The 16,798-nt window shown below is 41.1% G+C and overlaps 1 protein-coding gene across 4 annotated transcripts in view; it reads left to right on the top strand.

The window, feature by feature from the left end:
- Positions 1-3,721: 3,721 nt before the first annotated feature.
- IL18RAP (interleukin 18 receptor accessory protein) overlaps positions 3,722-16,798 on the top strand; it is a 30,089-nt gene continuing 17,012 nt past the window's right edge. Inside the window, exons 1-5 of one of the 4 annotated variants that reach the window (XM_019931251.3) lie at positions 3,722-3,798; positions 3,917-4,048; positions 9,463-9,632; positions 10,101-10,422; positions 10,519-10,702. In XM_019931251.3, coding sequence (XP_019786810.1) covers positions 9,563-9,632; positions 10,101-10,422; positions 10,519-10,702 — 576 coding nt within the window. In that variant the 5' untranslated portion in view covers positions 3,722-3,798; positions 3,917-4,048; positions 9,463-9,562. Of the gene's footprint in view, positions 4,049-7,449; positions 7,593-9,462; positions 9,633-10,100; positions 10,423-10,518; positions 10,703-16,798 lie in introns of all 4 variants that reach the window. The other 3 variants (XM_019931252.2, XM_073790963.1, XM_019931253.2) reach the window with 3 other exon arrangements.

The following is a 16,798-nucleotide window of genomic DNA, read 5'->3' as shown; positions in this document are numbered from 1 at the left end:
TTTTGCATCTATGTTCATCAGTGATATTGGCCTGTAGTTTTCTTTCTTTGTGACATCTTTGTCTGGTTTTGGTATCATTGTGATGGTGGCCTCGTAGAATGAGTTTGGGAGTGTTCCTCCCTCTGCTATATTTTGGAAGAGTTTGAGAAGTTTAGGTGTTAGCTATTCTCTAAATATTTGATAGAATTCACCTGTGAAGCCATCTGGTCTTGGGGTTTTGTTTGTTGGAAGATTTTTAATCACAGTTTCAATTTCAGTGCTTGTGATTGGTCTGTTTATATTTTCTATGTCTTCCTGGTTCAGTCTCGGTAGGTTGTGCTTTTCTAAGAACTTGTCCATTTCTTCCAGGTTGTCCATTTTATTGGCATATAGTTGCTTGTAGTAATCGCTCATGATCCTTTGTATTTCTGCAGTGTCAGTTGTTACTTCTTTTTCATTTCTAATTCTGTTGATTTCAGTCTTCTCCCTTTTTTTCTTGATGAGTCTGGCTAATGATTTCTCAACTTTGTTTATCTTCTCAAAGAACCACCTTTTAGTTTTACTGATTTTTGCTATTGTTTCCTTCATTTCTTGTTCATTTATTTCTGACCTGGTCTTTATGATTTCTTTCCTTCTGCTAACCTTGGGTATTTTTTGTTCTTCTTTCTCTAGTTGCTTTAGGTGTAAGGTTAGATAGTTCATTTGAGATTTTTCTTGTTTCTTGAGGTAGGATTGTATTGCTCTAAACTTCCCTCTTAGAACTGCTTTTGCTGCATCCCATAGGTTTTGGGTCGTCGTGTTTTCATTGTCATTTGTTTCTAGGTATTTTTTGATTTCCTCCTTGATTTCTTCAGTGATCTCTTGGTTATTTAGTAGCATATTGTTTAGCCTCCATGTGTTTGTATTTTTTACATTTTTTTCCTGTAATTGATACCTAGTCTCATAGAATTGTGGTCAGAAAAGATACTTGGTACGATTTCAATTTTCTTAAATTTACCACAGCTTGATTTGTGACCCAAGATATGATCTATCCTGGAGAATGTTCCATGAGCACTTGAGAAGAAACTGTATTCTATTGTTTTTGGATGAAATATCCTATAAATACCAATTAAGTCCATCTGGTCTAATGTGTCATTTAAAGCTGTGTTTCCTTATTTGTTTTCATTTTGGATGATTTGTCCACTGATGAAAGTGGGGTGTTAAAGTCCCTGACTATTATTGTGTTACTGTTGATTTCCCCTTTTATGGCTGTTAGCATTTGCCTTATGTATTGAGGTGCTCCTATGTTCGGTGCATAAATATTTACAATTGTTATATCTTCTTCTTGGATTGATCCTTTTATCGTTATGTAGTGGCCTTCTTTGTCTCTTGTAATAGTCTTTATTTTGAAGTCTATTTTGTCTGATATGAGTATTGCTACTTCATCTTTCTTTTGATTTCCATGTGCATGGAATATCTTTTTCCATTCCCTCACTTTCAGTCTGGATGTGCCCCTAGGTCTGAAGTGGGTCTCTTGTAGACAGCATATATACAGGTCTTGTTTTTGTATCCATTCAACCAGTCTGTGTCTTTTGGTTGGAGCATTTAACCATTTACATTTAACGTATGTATCGGTATGTATGTTCCTCTTACCATTTTCTTAATTGTCTTGGGTTTGTTTTTCTAGGTCTTTTCTTTCTCTTGGTGTTTCCTGCCTAGAGAAGTTCCTTTAGCATTTGTTGTAAAGCTGGTTTGGTGGTGCTGAATTCTCTTAACTTTTGTTTGTCTTTAAAGCTTTTAATTTCTCTGTTGAATCTGAATGAGATCCTTGCTGGGTAGAGTAATCTTTGTTGTAGGTTTTTCCCTTTCATCACTTTAAATATATCCTGCCACTCCCTTCTCGCTTGCAGAGTTTCTGCTGAAAGATCAGCTGTTAACTTTATGAGGATTCCCTTGTATGTTATTTGTTGTTTTTCCCTTGCTGCTTTTAGTATTTTTTTCTTTGTATTTAATTTTTGATAGTTTGATTAATATGTGTCTTGTTGTGTTTCTCCTTGGATTTATCCTGTATGGGACTCTCTGCACTTCCTGGACTTGATTGACTATTTCCTTTCCCATGTTAGGGAAATTTTTGACTATAATCTTTTCAAATATTTTCTCAGTCCCTTTCTTTTTCTCTTCTTGTTCTGGGACCCCTATAATTCGAATGTTGGTGTGTTTAATGTTGTTCCAGAGGTCTCTGAGACTGTCCTCAATTCTTTTCATTCTTTTTTCTTTATTCTGGTCTGTGGCAGTTATTTCCACTATTTTATTTTCCAGGTCACTCATCTGTTCTTCTGCTTCAATTATTCTGCTATTGATTCCTTCTAGAGAAGTTTTAATTTCATTTATTGTGTTCTTCACCATTGTTTGCTCTTTAGTTCTTCTAGGTCCTTGTTAAATGTTTCTTGTATTTTCTCCATTCTATTTCTGAGATTTTGGATCATCTTTATTTGCATTACTCTGAATTCTTTTCCAGGGAGACTGCCTATTTCCTCTTCATGTGTTTGGTCTGGTGGGTTTTTACCTTGCTCCTTCATCTGCTGCATGTTTCTCTGTCTTGTCATTTTGTTTAATTTACTGTGTTTGGGGTCTCCTTTTCCCAGGCTGCAGGTTTAGAGTTCCTGTTATTTTAAGTGTCTGCCCCTGTCACAGACACCCAGTGGGTGAGGTTGGTTCAGTAGCTTTTGTAGGCTTCCTGGTGGAGGGGACTGGTGCCTGTGTTCTGGGGGCTGGGGCTGGATCTTGTCCTTCTGGTGGGCAGGACGCAGCCAGTGGTGTGTTTTGGGGTGTCTGTGAACTTAGTATGACTTGATCCTGCCTTTATTCTTATCACTGTGTTGCTCTCACATGACTCTGTAAGCCTGGAGCTTCATGTGCCCGGAATATCGTTCAGCTGCTCCCTATGACCTGTGTTGAAGCAGGGCTGTAAAAAGCCTCATATCCTCTTGGAATCCTAGGCAGATTCGTGACCCAGGGCAGATATATTTTTTTGGTTCATTCCTAGTTATAAATGCTAATTCCCTCTTCTCTCTTCCACCTCAGGGAAACACTCATTTTGCCTTCATCCCAAAGCAAATGTAGTCTTCTTTTGTATTTTATGTTATCCTCTAGTTATGTGTAGAAGCAGCCCTGGAGCATTCATATGCTCAGAAGAATCAGCCTTCTCTTTGTTAGAATGTCAGCCTCTTGAGGATGGGTGATATCTAAGCTTAACCAAGTTGCTTTCTAGATAAAGCTCTTTCTGACCAGAGTGGTCTCAGAGTGGCCTAGGGTTCTTATTAAGTGATTTTATTTCTTCTATCAAAGGAACAGTGGGGTTCTCAATTATATGTTATATTTTGAATCTTTGTTTCAATGAAGAGGTACCAGAAAATCTTGGTGATTTCAGAGTTTAAATTTATTTCCCTGTCTGTATCAATAAATTATTGTTTCAAACAAATGGTGTTAGAGAGATGTTTTTTTTCTTTTTCAGAATTCAAAAAAAGTTAATCATAACAACAGTTTTAGGTTATATCATAAAGGTTACATTTTTGGGAGTTAGTTTTACAAAACGAAAAAAAAACACCAAAAACCCAAAACCCACAGTTGAGAAACTGTTGAGTGCTAATAATCTTTACAGGAAATTCCTGTAAAGGAAGTTGGATTACTCACTCTTTCAACTAAACCTAACCACAAACCTTATCTAGTCAAGGAGGTTGGTCTGGGGAGAGTTTTAGATGCTTCATCTTCAGGTCATTTCCTTCTACTTATAGAGGTCATTAATTTGATTTTCCTCCATATGACCATGAATTTGACAATGTCAGTGGTCATTTACAAAATACTAAAGGTTTTCCTTTTTTTTTTTCTCCAGGTTTAGCTCATTATTTACAAACTTGTGTGAGTTACATGTACTTTCTCCCTTTATCTCTCTGACTAGGAAGAGATATTGTAGACCTCTGAAAATGGATATTTTCACATGCTCATCTTCAGAGAGAAAAGCCGGCAGTCACTGAAAGAAAGACTTGAAGTTCCTTTCTCTTTTTCAACGTCTTAAGGACAGGAAATACAGGTAAGACAATGGTATATATTTTTTTCCACTAGATTTCCTAACCAGCAAATATAAGTTGAGAAAAGAACTTAAATCATTTTCAAAATGGATTGCTAACACAATTCTTTTTCATAAACTATTTTGTACTAATAAATTTGCTACCTAATTAGCAAATTTTCCATCTCCACATATATGGAGACTTTATAAAAAAAACAAAAACTGGTGGTTATGAAATAAACCTATCTACAGTGCTTTGAGCATTTTGTGGGAAAGGTGGAGAGCAGAGGGGTTCAAAATGTTTGCCGACTCAGCCATAAAAAGAAACAAAATTGGGTCATTTGTAGAGACATGGATGGACATAGAGGCTGTAATACAGAGTGAAGTAAGTCAAAAAGACAAAAACAAATATCATATATTAATGCATATATGTGGAATATGAAAAAAATTGGTATAGGCGACCTTATTTACAAAGCAGAAATAGAGACACAGACATAGAGAACAAACATACGGATACCAAGGGAAAAAGGTGGGGTGGTGGGGTGAATTGGGGGATTGGGATTGACATATATACACTATTGATACTACGTATAAAATAAATAACTAATGACAACTTGCTGTATAGCACAGGGAACTCTACTCAGTGCTCTGGAGACCTAAATGGGAAGGAAATCCAAAAAAGAGGGGGTATATGTATACATATAGCTGATTCATTTTGCTGTACAGTAGATACTAACACAATATTGTAAAGAAACTATACTCCAATAAAAATTAAAACAACAAAAAAGCAAACAAAAAAGGGCATAGATAGTCCCTATAATATCTAGCATAAAGTTTGCCACATAACAAGAATTCAGCAAATAGTTGTTGTACAAATGTGTGTGACCAAGATTGGCCGTTTAGTTTAGATTGGGTTTTGTTAAGCTATTCGTATCTGTATTCCAGCATCATCATTTTTTAAATGTATGACTTTGGACAATTTACTTCACCAAAAAAAAAAGGGTTTTTGCCGAATTTAAATGCTTGTCTTGACTTGACTGTAAAATCTTTGAGAGCAGGAGCTACACTCTTGATTTTCTGTAATTCCTAGGCAATGGGATATATAGCTACCATGGATCATGTGAGAACAATAATAATATTATTTGAATTAAATACTTACTGTTACACCAGACCAAATGTCTACATGTACATGTGTTCCCTGGGTAGTCATTGCTGATCCCATGGGAAATTGTCTTTAACTGTGGGATTCTCCTATCTGAGCCTCAGATTCCCTGTTGACACCTGCCTTCTCCACCTGTCTTTCCTCTTTTTCTCCTCCCACCAAAAGCTTTGGTCAGAAAATATTTTAGTTCATCATCAACCAAAGATAGTTGAAGGTGTAGTCTTGACCAACTGATTGGGGGAATCTTCAACCACTAACAAAAAAAATATGGCTCTCAAAAAGCAGGTATGGTTGCTGTTTTGGATAAGAGACCCTTCAGATACTTGAAGTCACCCTTTTGAGCTCTTATCTCTTTTTGTGAGGTGACGGCATATGCTGATAGGAAAATCAGAGTCTCTGAGACCCTCTTCACATGGACATGAATTCCTCTTCTGTGCAATTATCATTAATAGTGGGGACCACTCTCCAAGCAATGTGAGCCTTGGTGGTCCATCAGTGAAACAAGGACAACAACCATCTTCCCGAGTGCAACAGAAAGTATGTAAGAGAGCAGGACACCATTATGTTCAGTGCCACCTGCCCCTTGATTTACTGCCAAGAACAGACCTGCTGCCTGGTTTGGTTAAGTTTCCCAATGCTTGAAAAATGCTCGATAAATGCACCTTGTGTGATTCCTTATGATTCTTGGAAGTGTTTTGGTGATGGTGGAATGAAAGGCATCACACAGACATCAAAAGATCTTAAAAAGGTAGATGTTGACAAACAATATCAGTTGTGTTATCCCACATTGATGGGGTTTCCAGAGTGGGCTTGCTCTTGTGTTGCTCAGTTGCCAACAGTGTTGGTAATAACTGCTGTAACTTAGCACAGACCCAGCTCCCCAAGGTCTATTCTTGTCCCTGAGCAGGGCTTCCCAGAGATGATCCCTAAATCACAGTGATTTCCCTGACACTTGTTTATAATATAGAGGCCAATGTTCTTCTCCTTGAGAATATGATTTAATATGATTTGGAGAGCCCAGATATCTGAATTTATAAAAAGCATTCTGGGTGATTCTTGTTATGGAGATAATTTGAGAAACACAATCCCAGAGACAAAGCTGTAGCCTAGAAACAGCCCCAGGCAGCCTGAGGTCCTACGCCAGTAGGTGAGGGTATCATGGACAGAACATCTGACCACTCAAGGTTGGGACAGGAATTCCTGAGGGCTGGAGACTTCTGGGTGTCATGGTAAAAAATTTTCTATAGGCTTGGTAATTCAAACATGGAATCACAGAATGTTAGAGCTGAGATGATCTTAGAAATATTAAAGTCCCATGATTCTCAAGTCAAGGAGCTTTAAAATAAAATGCAGATTTTCCAGTTTAATCCCCAGAAGTTAGGACCCCCTAGCCCTAAGGTGGAGGAACAACTGATACAGTCCAGATAATTTATTTTGCAAATGAAAAAACTGAAGTGCAGAGAGGGGCTAACTAGAGTCACACAGCAAGTTAATGGTTAAACTTAGGTTGCTATGCATTTATTTTGACTTCTCCTGAATTCTTTTGCATTTATTTGGACAACAGAATTGATTACAATTTATGCATGAAGCCTTTTCCTAGGATTTGGAGATAAGATTTCTGAAACAGGATCCCTGCTCTTAAGGAGCTCCCAACCTAGTGAGAGGACATGGTATATGAGATAACAATTTCACTGTGGTGTGGATAAATTCTGAACAAGGACTTACCGAACTCCTGTGTGAGTCACGCCCTATTCCTTGAGAGAGTGTGCAGGCTGCAAGACAGGTTCAGTTCTGCCGGCAGGGAGCTTTGGTTCTGGTTAGGGGAGAAGTTTATAAAACAAGATATTTTCCAGACAGTAGTGTGTGCTAAGACAGAGTAATATAACGTGAGTAATAAGAGAGAGAGTTGCTGGCTGGTGCAGTGGTGAATAGAGAGGAGGAATGCCATTATGCGCATGGTCAGTGGTGGTCTCTCTGGGGATGAAACACAAGATAAATCATGAGAGAGCCGTATCGAGTCATACGGGGTTTTGCATCTGATGCTTTGGAATGGACTTTTTATTTAGTGGGCAGTGGGGCTGGTGAGGTTATCAGCACAGAAAGGACATCCTCAGGCTTGATTTTTAGGAAGATGCTTCCAGTGGCCGGAGATGGGGAGATTGTCCCTTCAGGGGCTTTGTGGGCAAAGAAAGGGTAAGCAGGGGGTGGGGGGAGGTAGACCACATCTGAAAGGCAGTTGCTTATCCTAGGTCCTTGTTCCTAGACCACAGTCTTGGAAAGAAGAGCTACCCATTGTCACCAGTGGGGATAAGTGATGCAGTGACTCTGGTCCCCGTCCGTGGCACTCTAGGTCCTCCATCATCTCATGAAGCCCTTTCGTGGCTGAGCACACCCTCCTCTCAGCAGGTCAGCAGCCAAGTGGAAGCGTCCTGTACTTCTGGCCCCACCTAGGTACCCCGGTCTGGAGAGACCTCGCAGAGTGTACGACTCTGTCCGCCTCCGTCCAAGACAATGACTCTGTGGTTTTGGGGGTTTGTCTTTTCCCGCCTCCTCAGAGAAGTTGGGCCACACACCCTCTTCTCACTCTCACTTGCATTTGGCCTGCTACCCTGCCAGCTCATTCCCCTTGATTCGCTTATGGAATCAAGGCAGCACAGGAGGAAACACCTCCCCGTCTTGTCTTCCATGTGCAGTGTAGCCTGGGGAGGGTGTGGCTCTTCCCCACTCCCCACCTTCCTTCCCGAATTGCTCGTCTCCATCACCTTAAACCCTCTGCACGTGCTGGTCTGATCTATCAGTGGCCAGACCTGATGGAAACTAAGTCCTTCTTGTGCCCGACTTCTCTGCTTAGTGTCAGGGTGGTCTCTCTGTTCTGTTTCTTCTCTTCCCTTTGGGTTTATCCTTTTGAATTTTCCCTTGGCCCTGACTCACCCTTGCGGGCTGGTATTCCTCCGGGAAGTCTATCTGCTGCCTCCTCGCAGCCTCCTGACTTCTCTCGCTGGAACTCTTCCCTGTGGATCCCCAAAGGCACATCAAGCTCAATGTTTCTGTTAGAGAAACATACTTGTTGATCATTTATAAATATTAAAATTACTCCTTTCTGCATCTGAAGATGTTGGAGACATGGAGTGCTGTGTGTGTGTGTGTGTGTGTGTGTGTGTGTGTGTGTGTGTAAATGTTTGGAAATGAAGAATTTTATAAGTTGAGGACAGTATTTATTTATGGTAAAAGATGGAGGTTCCTGAAGAGAATGGTCCTGGGAAAGTCTGGGTGGAAGGAGTGGTTGCAGGAATGGCCAGTGAGCACAGGGGGCAGTGAAGAGAGGGATGTGCATGATGGTTAGATTGTGTGTGTGGGCGTTGAGAGAGAGAGAGACAGGCAGACAGAGACAGAGACAGAAGCAGAGGTTGAGAGAGAGAGAGGGAGAGATAGAGAGAGAGAGATTGATTTTTGTCAGCTGCCCAAGAAACAGAGATGTTCTGGGAAGAAGACTTTTAAGGAGAACGTTTAGAGGGACCATATGATAGTAAAATTTCTTTTTCTTTCTTTCTTTCTTTCTTTTGCTTTTTCTTTCTTTCTCTTTCTTTCTTTCTTTTTTCTTTCTTTCTTTCTTTTTTCTTTCTCTTTCTTCCCCTTCCTTTCTTTCCTTCTCCCTCCCTCCCTCCCTCTCTTTCTCTTTTTTCCTTGAACCACCATGAACACAGTCCAGGGTGACCTTCCCTCCCTTTTATACTTCAGAGAATTGGTAGAAACGCCATCCAGTGACGACTTTTCCTGTCTTATTTGGGGCACAAAGAGTAAAGCATCCTCTATTCTCTAACAGTTACTACAAGTTAGCAACGTGCAGACATTCTCAAGTTTACACACCAGCTACCGCACTGGTTTCCCTAATTGGGGAGAACCTGACATTTTCCTTCAACTTGGATGATCTTTTCAGGAAAACTTTCACTTTACTCTTTCCAAATTACCCATGAAAATATACGTACTAGGTCAGAAACTTAGGAAAAGAAAAAGGATTCCATAAAGAAATGGCATCAAAAGACCACACCGTACGGAGTGTAGGTACAAGCAGTACCGTGAGTCTGAGATGTCCTTCCTCCTTTAGTTGTGTAAGAAGTGACATATGCAGGACCTGCCACACGCTGTTGAAAATACCACTCTAGTGTGGGAATGTGAAGGCTTGCTGGGTAGGACCTGCCCTTTCAAAACTTCCTGTGTGACTTGCGTTTTGATCACTGGTTACCGATTTCTTCATTTCCCATTTCTTGATTTACAGAAATGAAGATGATTCTCAGGGTGGAGCCCTGAATTACAATGTCCTCCACTCTGGCAACAGAACAGATGTCCTGAAGCAATGACAAGACCCAGAGAGAACAATGCTTTACTTGAGCTGGGTATTTCTTTGGCTTATCGCAGGAGGGAAAATTAAAGGATTTAACACTTCAGGTAGAGGTTTTTCACTTTTCATGCTAACCTTATGAGTTTTATGGTCCAAGTTTAAAGTGACAGGTATTCTGGGATACATCGGCAGCATGGCATAATAATATAGAACATTTCCTTTCTACTTTTAAGATGGGGGTAGGAGGAGAAATTATTGGGGTGAACAGCTTTCAGTTGATACCAAGCACATCCATGTGGAACCCAGTTACTATATCTGGGTGTTCAGTGGAAGCAGCTGAAGAGGAATTAAAGGTGGGTTGGCAGCTCTAACAGGAAACCTCCGTTGCTACTGGTGATACTGAAGACCAGTGGGAGGGAATTAGAACAGGAACTTCTTTTCCCCACAGAATGGGAACCGTGAAGGAGAAAGACACCCAAGGGAGCTTAATCCCTTGTGAAACCAAGTACTCTTTGTAAATATGTTAGAATTCCTCTAATGTGTTTCTGTGCTCCTTTGTTTATTGTGGTTTTCAGATTGCTCCACTGGAAAGCTTCTTAGGACATACTCTGCAAGGTGTGGGGAGGAGTTTGTCTTATTTTGTGATTTTCCAGAGCCACAGAAATCCCATTTCTACCACAGAAGTCAACTCTCACCAACGCAAATCTCTGAACACCTGCCCTGCAGTGGTAGTAAGAACCTATCTGATGTCCAATGGTACCTACAACCTCCAAACAGAGATCCACTAGTAGAAATTACACAAAACTATCCTCACGTGATCCAGGACAAGAGCACCCTTCATTTCTTGACCACAGAGATGAATCATGCTGGGTCATATATCTGTAGACCTAGGATTAGGTAAGTCCCAAGTACATTTCTATCTGAAAACATTGCCAAATCCTTTACTATCTGGATATAACATCTGTGTTCACAGGACCTTGTTAACTTTCCTAGGAGCCCCAAGGATGAGGCCTGTTGTGTCAAGATGATCTTAGAAGTTAAACCCAAGACAAATATGTCCTGTGGGAGCTCCATACCGCATGAACAACTCCTTCTTCTTGGTAGCATGGACTCCATTTATTGCCCCGGTCTCAGCCACCAAAGTGATACACAAAGTCCAGAGGTGACCTGGTACCAGGTAAGAATGACTTCACTGATGCCAGAGCTTAGTTGTTATGGTACCATCTCCTTATGTAATTTATAGAAATGTGAGTCTGAACCTGAGCTCTAGAGCTTCCCAAAGACTGGCCTCACGCCTACAGAGAAGACCTGACTTTCTAAAGCAGTTTTCCCCTAGGTAGCCACAGAGTCCAATGTTCCAATTATTAGAACCATCCTTTTGATCAGTGTCAGTAAATTTTCTAAAATTCAAGTCCATTACATGTGAGGTTAAGATATAAACTTATGAACACCCACTCATTCAGAAGACCAGATTTGTTCAATTTTACTGCCTTTGGAAAGCAAAGGGCATTGCTAGGGTGAAAGGAACACCCAACAAGCATGTCTTGAAGGGTTTCTGAAAGAAGTAGGAGACTGGAATACTTTCCAAAGAGGACACCTCTGGGAAGACAGTTAAGGCAAGCACCTGGTGGCCTGGGTGACACGTGTATTGCACAGGTGAGTCAGTGGGGAGGGAGGGCAGTGCTAAGAGAAAAAGGGAACAGGAATCAGGAAAAGACAAGTTTCAGAATGATTCTGAGTTATGAACCACATGTGAGTAAACTTCATAACAAAAACATTTCCATTGTATTTTATAGTTTTTCTAAGTCCTAACAGATATATAAATGCTGCGTAAGCATCTCTTCCAAAGTCTGGGAATGTCAGTTGACCCAGGGTGGTGGAATCTGGGAACAGAATTTAAATCACCTCCTACATTTGTAATGATTGGCTTTTCAAATATTTATTTATTTATTTGGTAGTGTCGGGTCTTTGTTGCGGCAGGTGGGCTCCTTAGGCAGGCTCACGGGCTCCTCAGTTGTGGCTCACCCCCTCCTTAGTTGTGGCATGTGAACTCTTAGTTGCGACATGCATGTGGGATCTAGTTCCTGGACCAGGGATTGAACCCAGGCCCACTGTATTGGGAGCATGGAGTCTTAACCACTGCGCCACCAGGGAAGTCCTATGATAATTGTTTGAAGTTCAATACTTTGCTTTAAGAAATCATGCAAAACTTTATATTTGACTTCCAAAGATATCTGTTTGTTAATATAAAAATATCATTTTAAATTGTCCCTGATCAAAGTCCAGAAAGTGGCTCATGTTTATCTGTCGGCTTTTTGTACCCCCAAACTTAGCAAGCAGAATCTCCTGGAGGTAAAATTACCATTGGGTGAGACAATATTTCCTCACTTGATTCTCTTGAGATTCAGTGACAACTGGTGTTATTATGTCCCTCGTAGAAAGAACTGTACAGGGAGGGTGAGTGTGTGCTTAAGGTCTCAATTTTATATTTTAAAATGACACAGAAAATGTACTGCCCTCAATAAAATCCTAATTTAAGAAGCACCTTACTAATTATTAGAGAAGTGCAATCGAAACTACCATGAGGTCCCACCTCACACTGGTCAGAATGGCCGTCATCAAAACGTCTACAAATAGCAAATGCTGGAGAGGTGTGGAGAAAAGGGAACCCTCCACCCTGTGGATGGGAATGTAAATTGGTGCAGCCACTATGGAGAGCAGTATGGAGGTTCCTTAAAAAACTAAAAATAGAGCTACCATGTGACCCAGCAATCCCACTACTGGGAAAGTTGGAAAAACCTCTAATTTGAAAAGACACATGCGCCCCAACGTTCATTGCAGCACTATTCACAATAGCCAAGATACGGGAGCAACCTAAATGCCCATCAACAGATGAATGGATAAAGAAGGTGTGGTACATATACACACAATGGAATATTACTGAGCCATAAAAAGAATGAAATCATGCCATTTGCAGCAACATGGATGGACCTAGAGATTACCACACTAAGTGAAGTAAGTCAGACAAAGACAAATACCATAGGATATCACTTATATGTGGAAGCTAAAATATGACAAAAATGAACTTATTTACAAAAAAGAAACAGACTCGCAGACATAGAAAACAAACTTATGACTACCAAAGGGGAAAAGAGGGGAGGGATAAATTAGGAGTTTGGGATTAGCAGATACACACTACTATATATAAAATAGATAAACGGCAAGGTCCTACTGTATAGCATAGGGAACTCTATTCAATATCCTGTAATAAACTATGATGGAAAAGAATATGAAAAAGGACATATATATATGTAACGTGAATCATTGTGCTGTATAGTAGAAACGAACACAACATAGTAAGTCAACATACTTCAATTAAAAGAAAAGAAACACGTTAATTTCATAACCTCTAAAATGAGGTTGGTAAGAATAGCCGATGGTTCTGTTCATTATTTTCAGTTCACTCTTAAGAACAAAACTTCCCATGGTTCAAAAGTATTTGTAATCTGGGATGACAGATGCCTTACTACGTCAAGGTAGGCTGTTCCCAAACCAGGCTTGCCCCGTTATTTAAAATGAAAATGCATTTGAATTTTCAATGATTGTATCCCTGAAATGAAAGCTATTTTCACTTTCTGGTAAAGCACAAGCTACACGGTAGTTGCCAGCTTTCTGCATATGCTGCTCTTAGGAACTAAACCCCCATGTTCTGTGACATTCACAAAACGAAGCTTTATTTCTCTTCTCTGGGGCCTCGACTGCAAATGTCAGGATGTGTTTAACGGTGACTAGGCATCTGTCTTAAAAGTAGGCAAAGCATAGCTGTTGTTAAAATTGTATCTTCTGACGGAGATTTGGACAGGTCATTATTTAGGTTATGTTTCATGGATTGCATGAAATTCATGAGTTGCACGTGTGTGGACATGTGCTTACACACACACATGCACACACACACAGACAGTATCCTGGAAAGTCACAGACCTCATGGAAGTATCACTACAAGTGATGCCATTAGGCAGGAAATAATACCCAATGTTCCTTTTCTTCATGCTAAACCACAGATACTCAGGTGAAGGGTGGCTCACACTTAAGAGTATCTCAAAACCGACAACACTAACACTGGCTGAGAGGATGAAAACACGGTGGCACTGAATTCACATGAAACTGCCGACCAGGGATGAACCTGCCGGTTGTATAGAACAACCACGCAAAATAAATCCATGTGCTGTAGTCTCTGGGGGGGTTCCAAAATATTTTTAATAGACACCTCAAAAAATTTAGACTTGGAGATTCGTAACTGAAATATTGAACGATGAAGAAGTCAGCATAAAGGGAATTATCTGTTTTTCATTCTAATACTATTTTCCTAATTCATAAAAATATAATGGGAATTCCCTGGTGGTCCGGTGGTTAGGACTCTGCGCTTCCACTGCAGGGGGCCCGGGTTCGATCCCTGGTCGGGGAACTAAGATCTCGCAGCGCAGCCAAAAATAAGTTAATTAATTAATTAATTACAATAAAAATATAATGAAAAATAGCTTTAGCGTAAGCAGACTTCGTCTTAGATGATATGACATTAATGGGAGGGCGTTTTCGGTTCTTTAGCTAAATGAATCTTTGACACCAGGCAGAATTCTAACACAGGGCAGTGGGAGAGGCTCTTCTGCAAGGGTCTGGGGCACCGAGACATGGGTGCCTGTGACATGGCTGTGACGTCCTGGCGGTAAGACTGTGCCTGAGTGACTTTTCCATTGGTGGTTTAAGTCAACCTCATTCACATGCCACTGTGCTGACATGGCTGCTGGGTCATCTCTGAACCCTGAGTTCTATGGAATTTTCGCACGTAGACCTGCCACCTCTCATTTCCTTTGGCCTCGTTCTCCTTGTCCCTGGCACCTGGTGGCATCCCGCGAGCCCAGGGACATGGAGAGCTGGTAAGTATGGTGAGACTTGCCAGACCAAAGGTTGATGCAATTCCTGGTAGGGAAGAGGTAAAAGTCATTTAGATTCGATGTTTGGAAGCTGTTTCCAAGGTCCATACATTGGCCCATTCGATTGTCCTCACTGTGAAATTTCAGAATCCTGGGCAACTTCCTACGGTGTGTACAATGCTACAGTCCGCAGGCTGTCACATGTCTCAGTCCTCTCTGGGACTCACTGATGCTCTTTATACAGGATCACACTGACTGATGCTCCTGCTTCTGTAGTTTGCTCTTGACCGTTTCACATCTGAGCAAAACAAAGAATTTCCTGTGTGGCCTCATTAGCACTTCTCTCTCCTACTAGGATCATTTGTGATTATGTTATTAGATCAGCTTCCCATGATTCTTGACACAAATTTCTTGCCCCTTATCTCTTCGATGTTTTGTTTGAGTTCCATCCCATAAAGTCTTGATGATACACACTAAGCCGTACTTATCTTTTTATTAAAAAAAGTCAGGCCCACTTTGTAATCACTCATCCTCCCTATGGCCCAGCTGCAGCCTGGTTCCAACTCTGCATCCCCTCCTGTGCATTCATTTCTCATGTGATTTACGACACACCTCCACGCCAGTTTCTGTTCTCTGTATGTTATTACCATGTTCTCTAGAAATTTCATCTCTGAATTTTACCCCGTGCCCTGAAGCTTCCTTTTAAACTGTTCTTGATAGATGTTTAACCTCGTCAGTCCCACCTCTTGGCCTTGTTTTACTTCCTACCTGCAGCGGCCCGGCTCTGACCAGTTCTGACCCTCTTCTCAGCTCCTTGACAACCTACTGGAAATTCTTTCTTGGGCCACAGGAACCACACCAGAGACTTGGGGGAGGGGAATTTCTGCTTCTACGAGTCATCAAGCAAAGGGGAAGGGAAATTCCTCAATCAGAACATGAAACTCAGAATCAGAAGAACGTAGATACATTCTCAGGCCTCTCACGAGCTATATGGTATAGAACAAAACACAAACTTCAGAACCTCGGTTTTCTCATCTATAAAATGGAAGACATAGAATCTGTGCAAGTCAGAGAATCCTTCTTTTTTTTTTTAATTTGTTTTAAAGGGCAGTTATTTCCTTCTGCCTCATTTATCTATTTATTTATTTTTATTTTTGCTGTGCTGGGTCTTCGTTTCTCTGCGAGGGCTTTCTCCAGTTGCGGCGAGCGGGGGCCACTCTTCATCGCGGTGCACGGGCCTCTCACTGTCCCGGCCTCTCTTGTTGCGGAGCACAGGCTCCAGACGCGCAGGCTCAGTAGTTGTGGCTCACAGGCCCAGCTGCTCAGCGGCATGGGGGATCCTCCCAGACCAGGACTTGAACCCGCGTCCCCTGCATTAGCAGGCAGATTCTCAACCACTGCGCCACCAGGGAAGCCCCGCAGAGAATCCTTTGAATGTTCATACGAGATACACATGAGAAATAACTTTGTAGTCTACATAGGTAATGAGTTCTTACTATTGATATTTTGTTATTTTTGTTGTTTATCTCTTTTCTTTTGACTGCAGTGGTGAAAGATATATTGCTAGTACTCTTAGTAGGAAATTGGAAAGCCAGGTGCTGTACAGAGGTTAGAGGATTAATGATTATAAGATTAATGATACACTGATACCCCATCATTCAATAAATACTACTGTGCCCCTACCACTTCCTAGCCCCTAAAGATACAAGGGTGATTATGATAGTCTTTGCTTAAATTTACAAGAGTTTCCACAGTCAAAAAAGAGCTGCCAGTCATTTTTCTAAAAATGTCCGATCATCTGACTCTTATACTTCCAAACCTTTCTTCCAACTGACTTGCATTTATTCACTCCTTATTTACAAAGACCTTATTCTTGCTGGCCTGCTTGCTGTATCCTGGAGACACAAAGATCAAACACATCTACTTGCATCAGCCCTTTCACCTTGGCCTTGTTTCCTACATGCAGGCTTTGCTTCAGGTGTTCCTAAAATGTCAATTACGTTCTTCTTTCTTTTTTCTTTTTCAAATTCTTTTCCCATGTAGTTGCCACATAATATTCAGCAGAGGTCGCTGTGCTATGCAGTAGGTCCTTGTTGGCATTGACTGATTCCTGCATACCCTTCAAGTCTTGGATTACACTGGGGGGAGAGTCCCTACTTTTCCTATGAGGCAGAGCCACCTGAGTGTGCTATACTCTGGCTTACTGCTCAGACGCGCATCCTTAGGCTGAGAGCTCGCTCAGAGGAGGGATCTGTGTTTATTCCTCCCAGTGTGTCCAGGACCAGCTAAATGTCTTGGCACAAAGGCTGCCCTCGACAACTCACAGGAGGAGACACCCAAAT

This window comes from Tursiops truncatus, chromosome 14 (assembly GCF_011762595.2).
Source record: "Tursiops truncatus isolate mTurTru1 chromosome 14, mTurTru1.mat.Y, whole genome shotgun sequence".
In the NCBI taxonomy this organism is placed as follows: domain Eukaryota; kingdom Metazoa; phylum Chordata; class Mammalia; order Artiodactyla; family Delphinidae; genus Tursiops; species Tursiops truncatus.
Note: the sequence above shows the minus strand (reverse complement) of the source record. Positions and strands in the feature narration are given on the sequence as shown.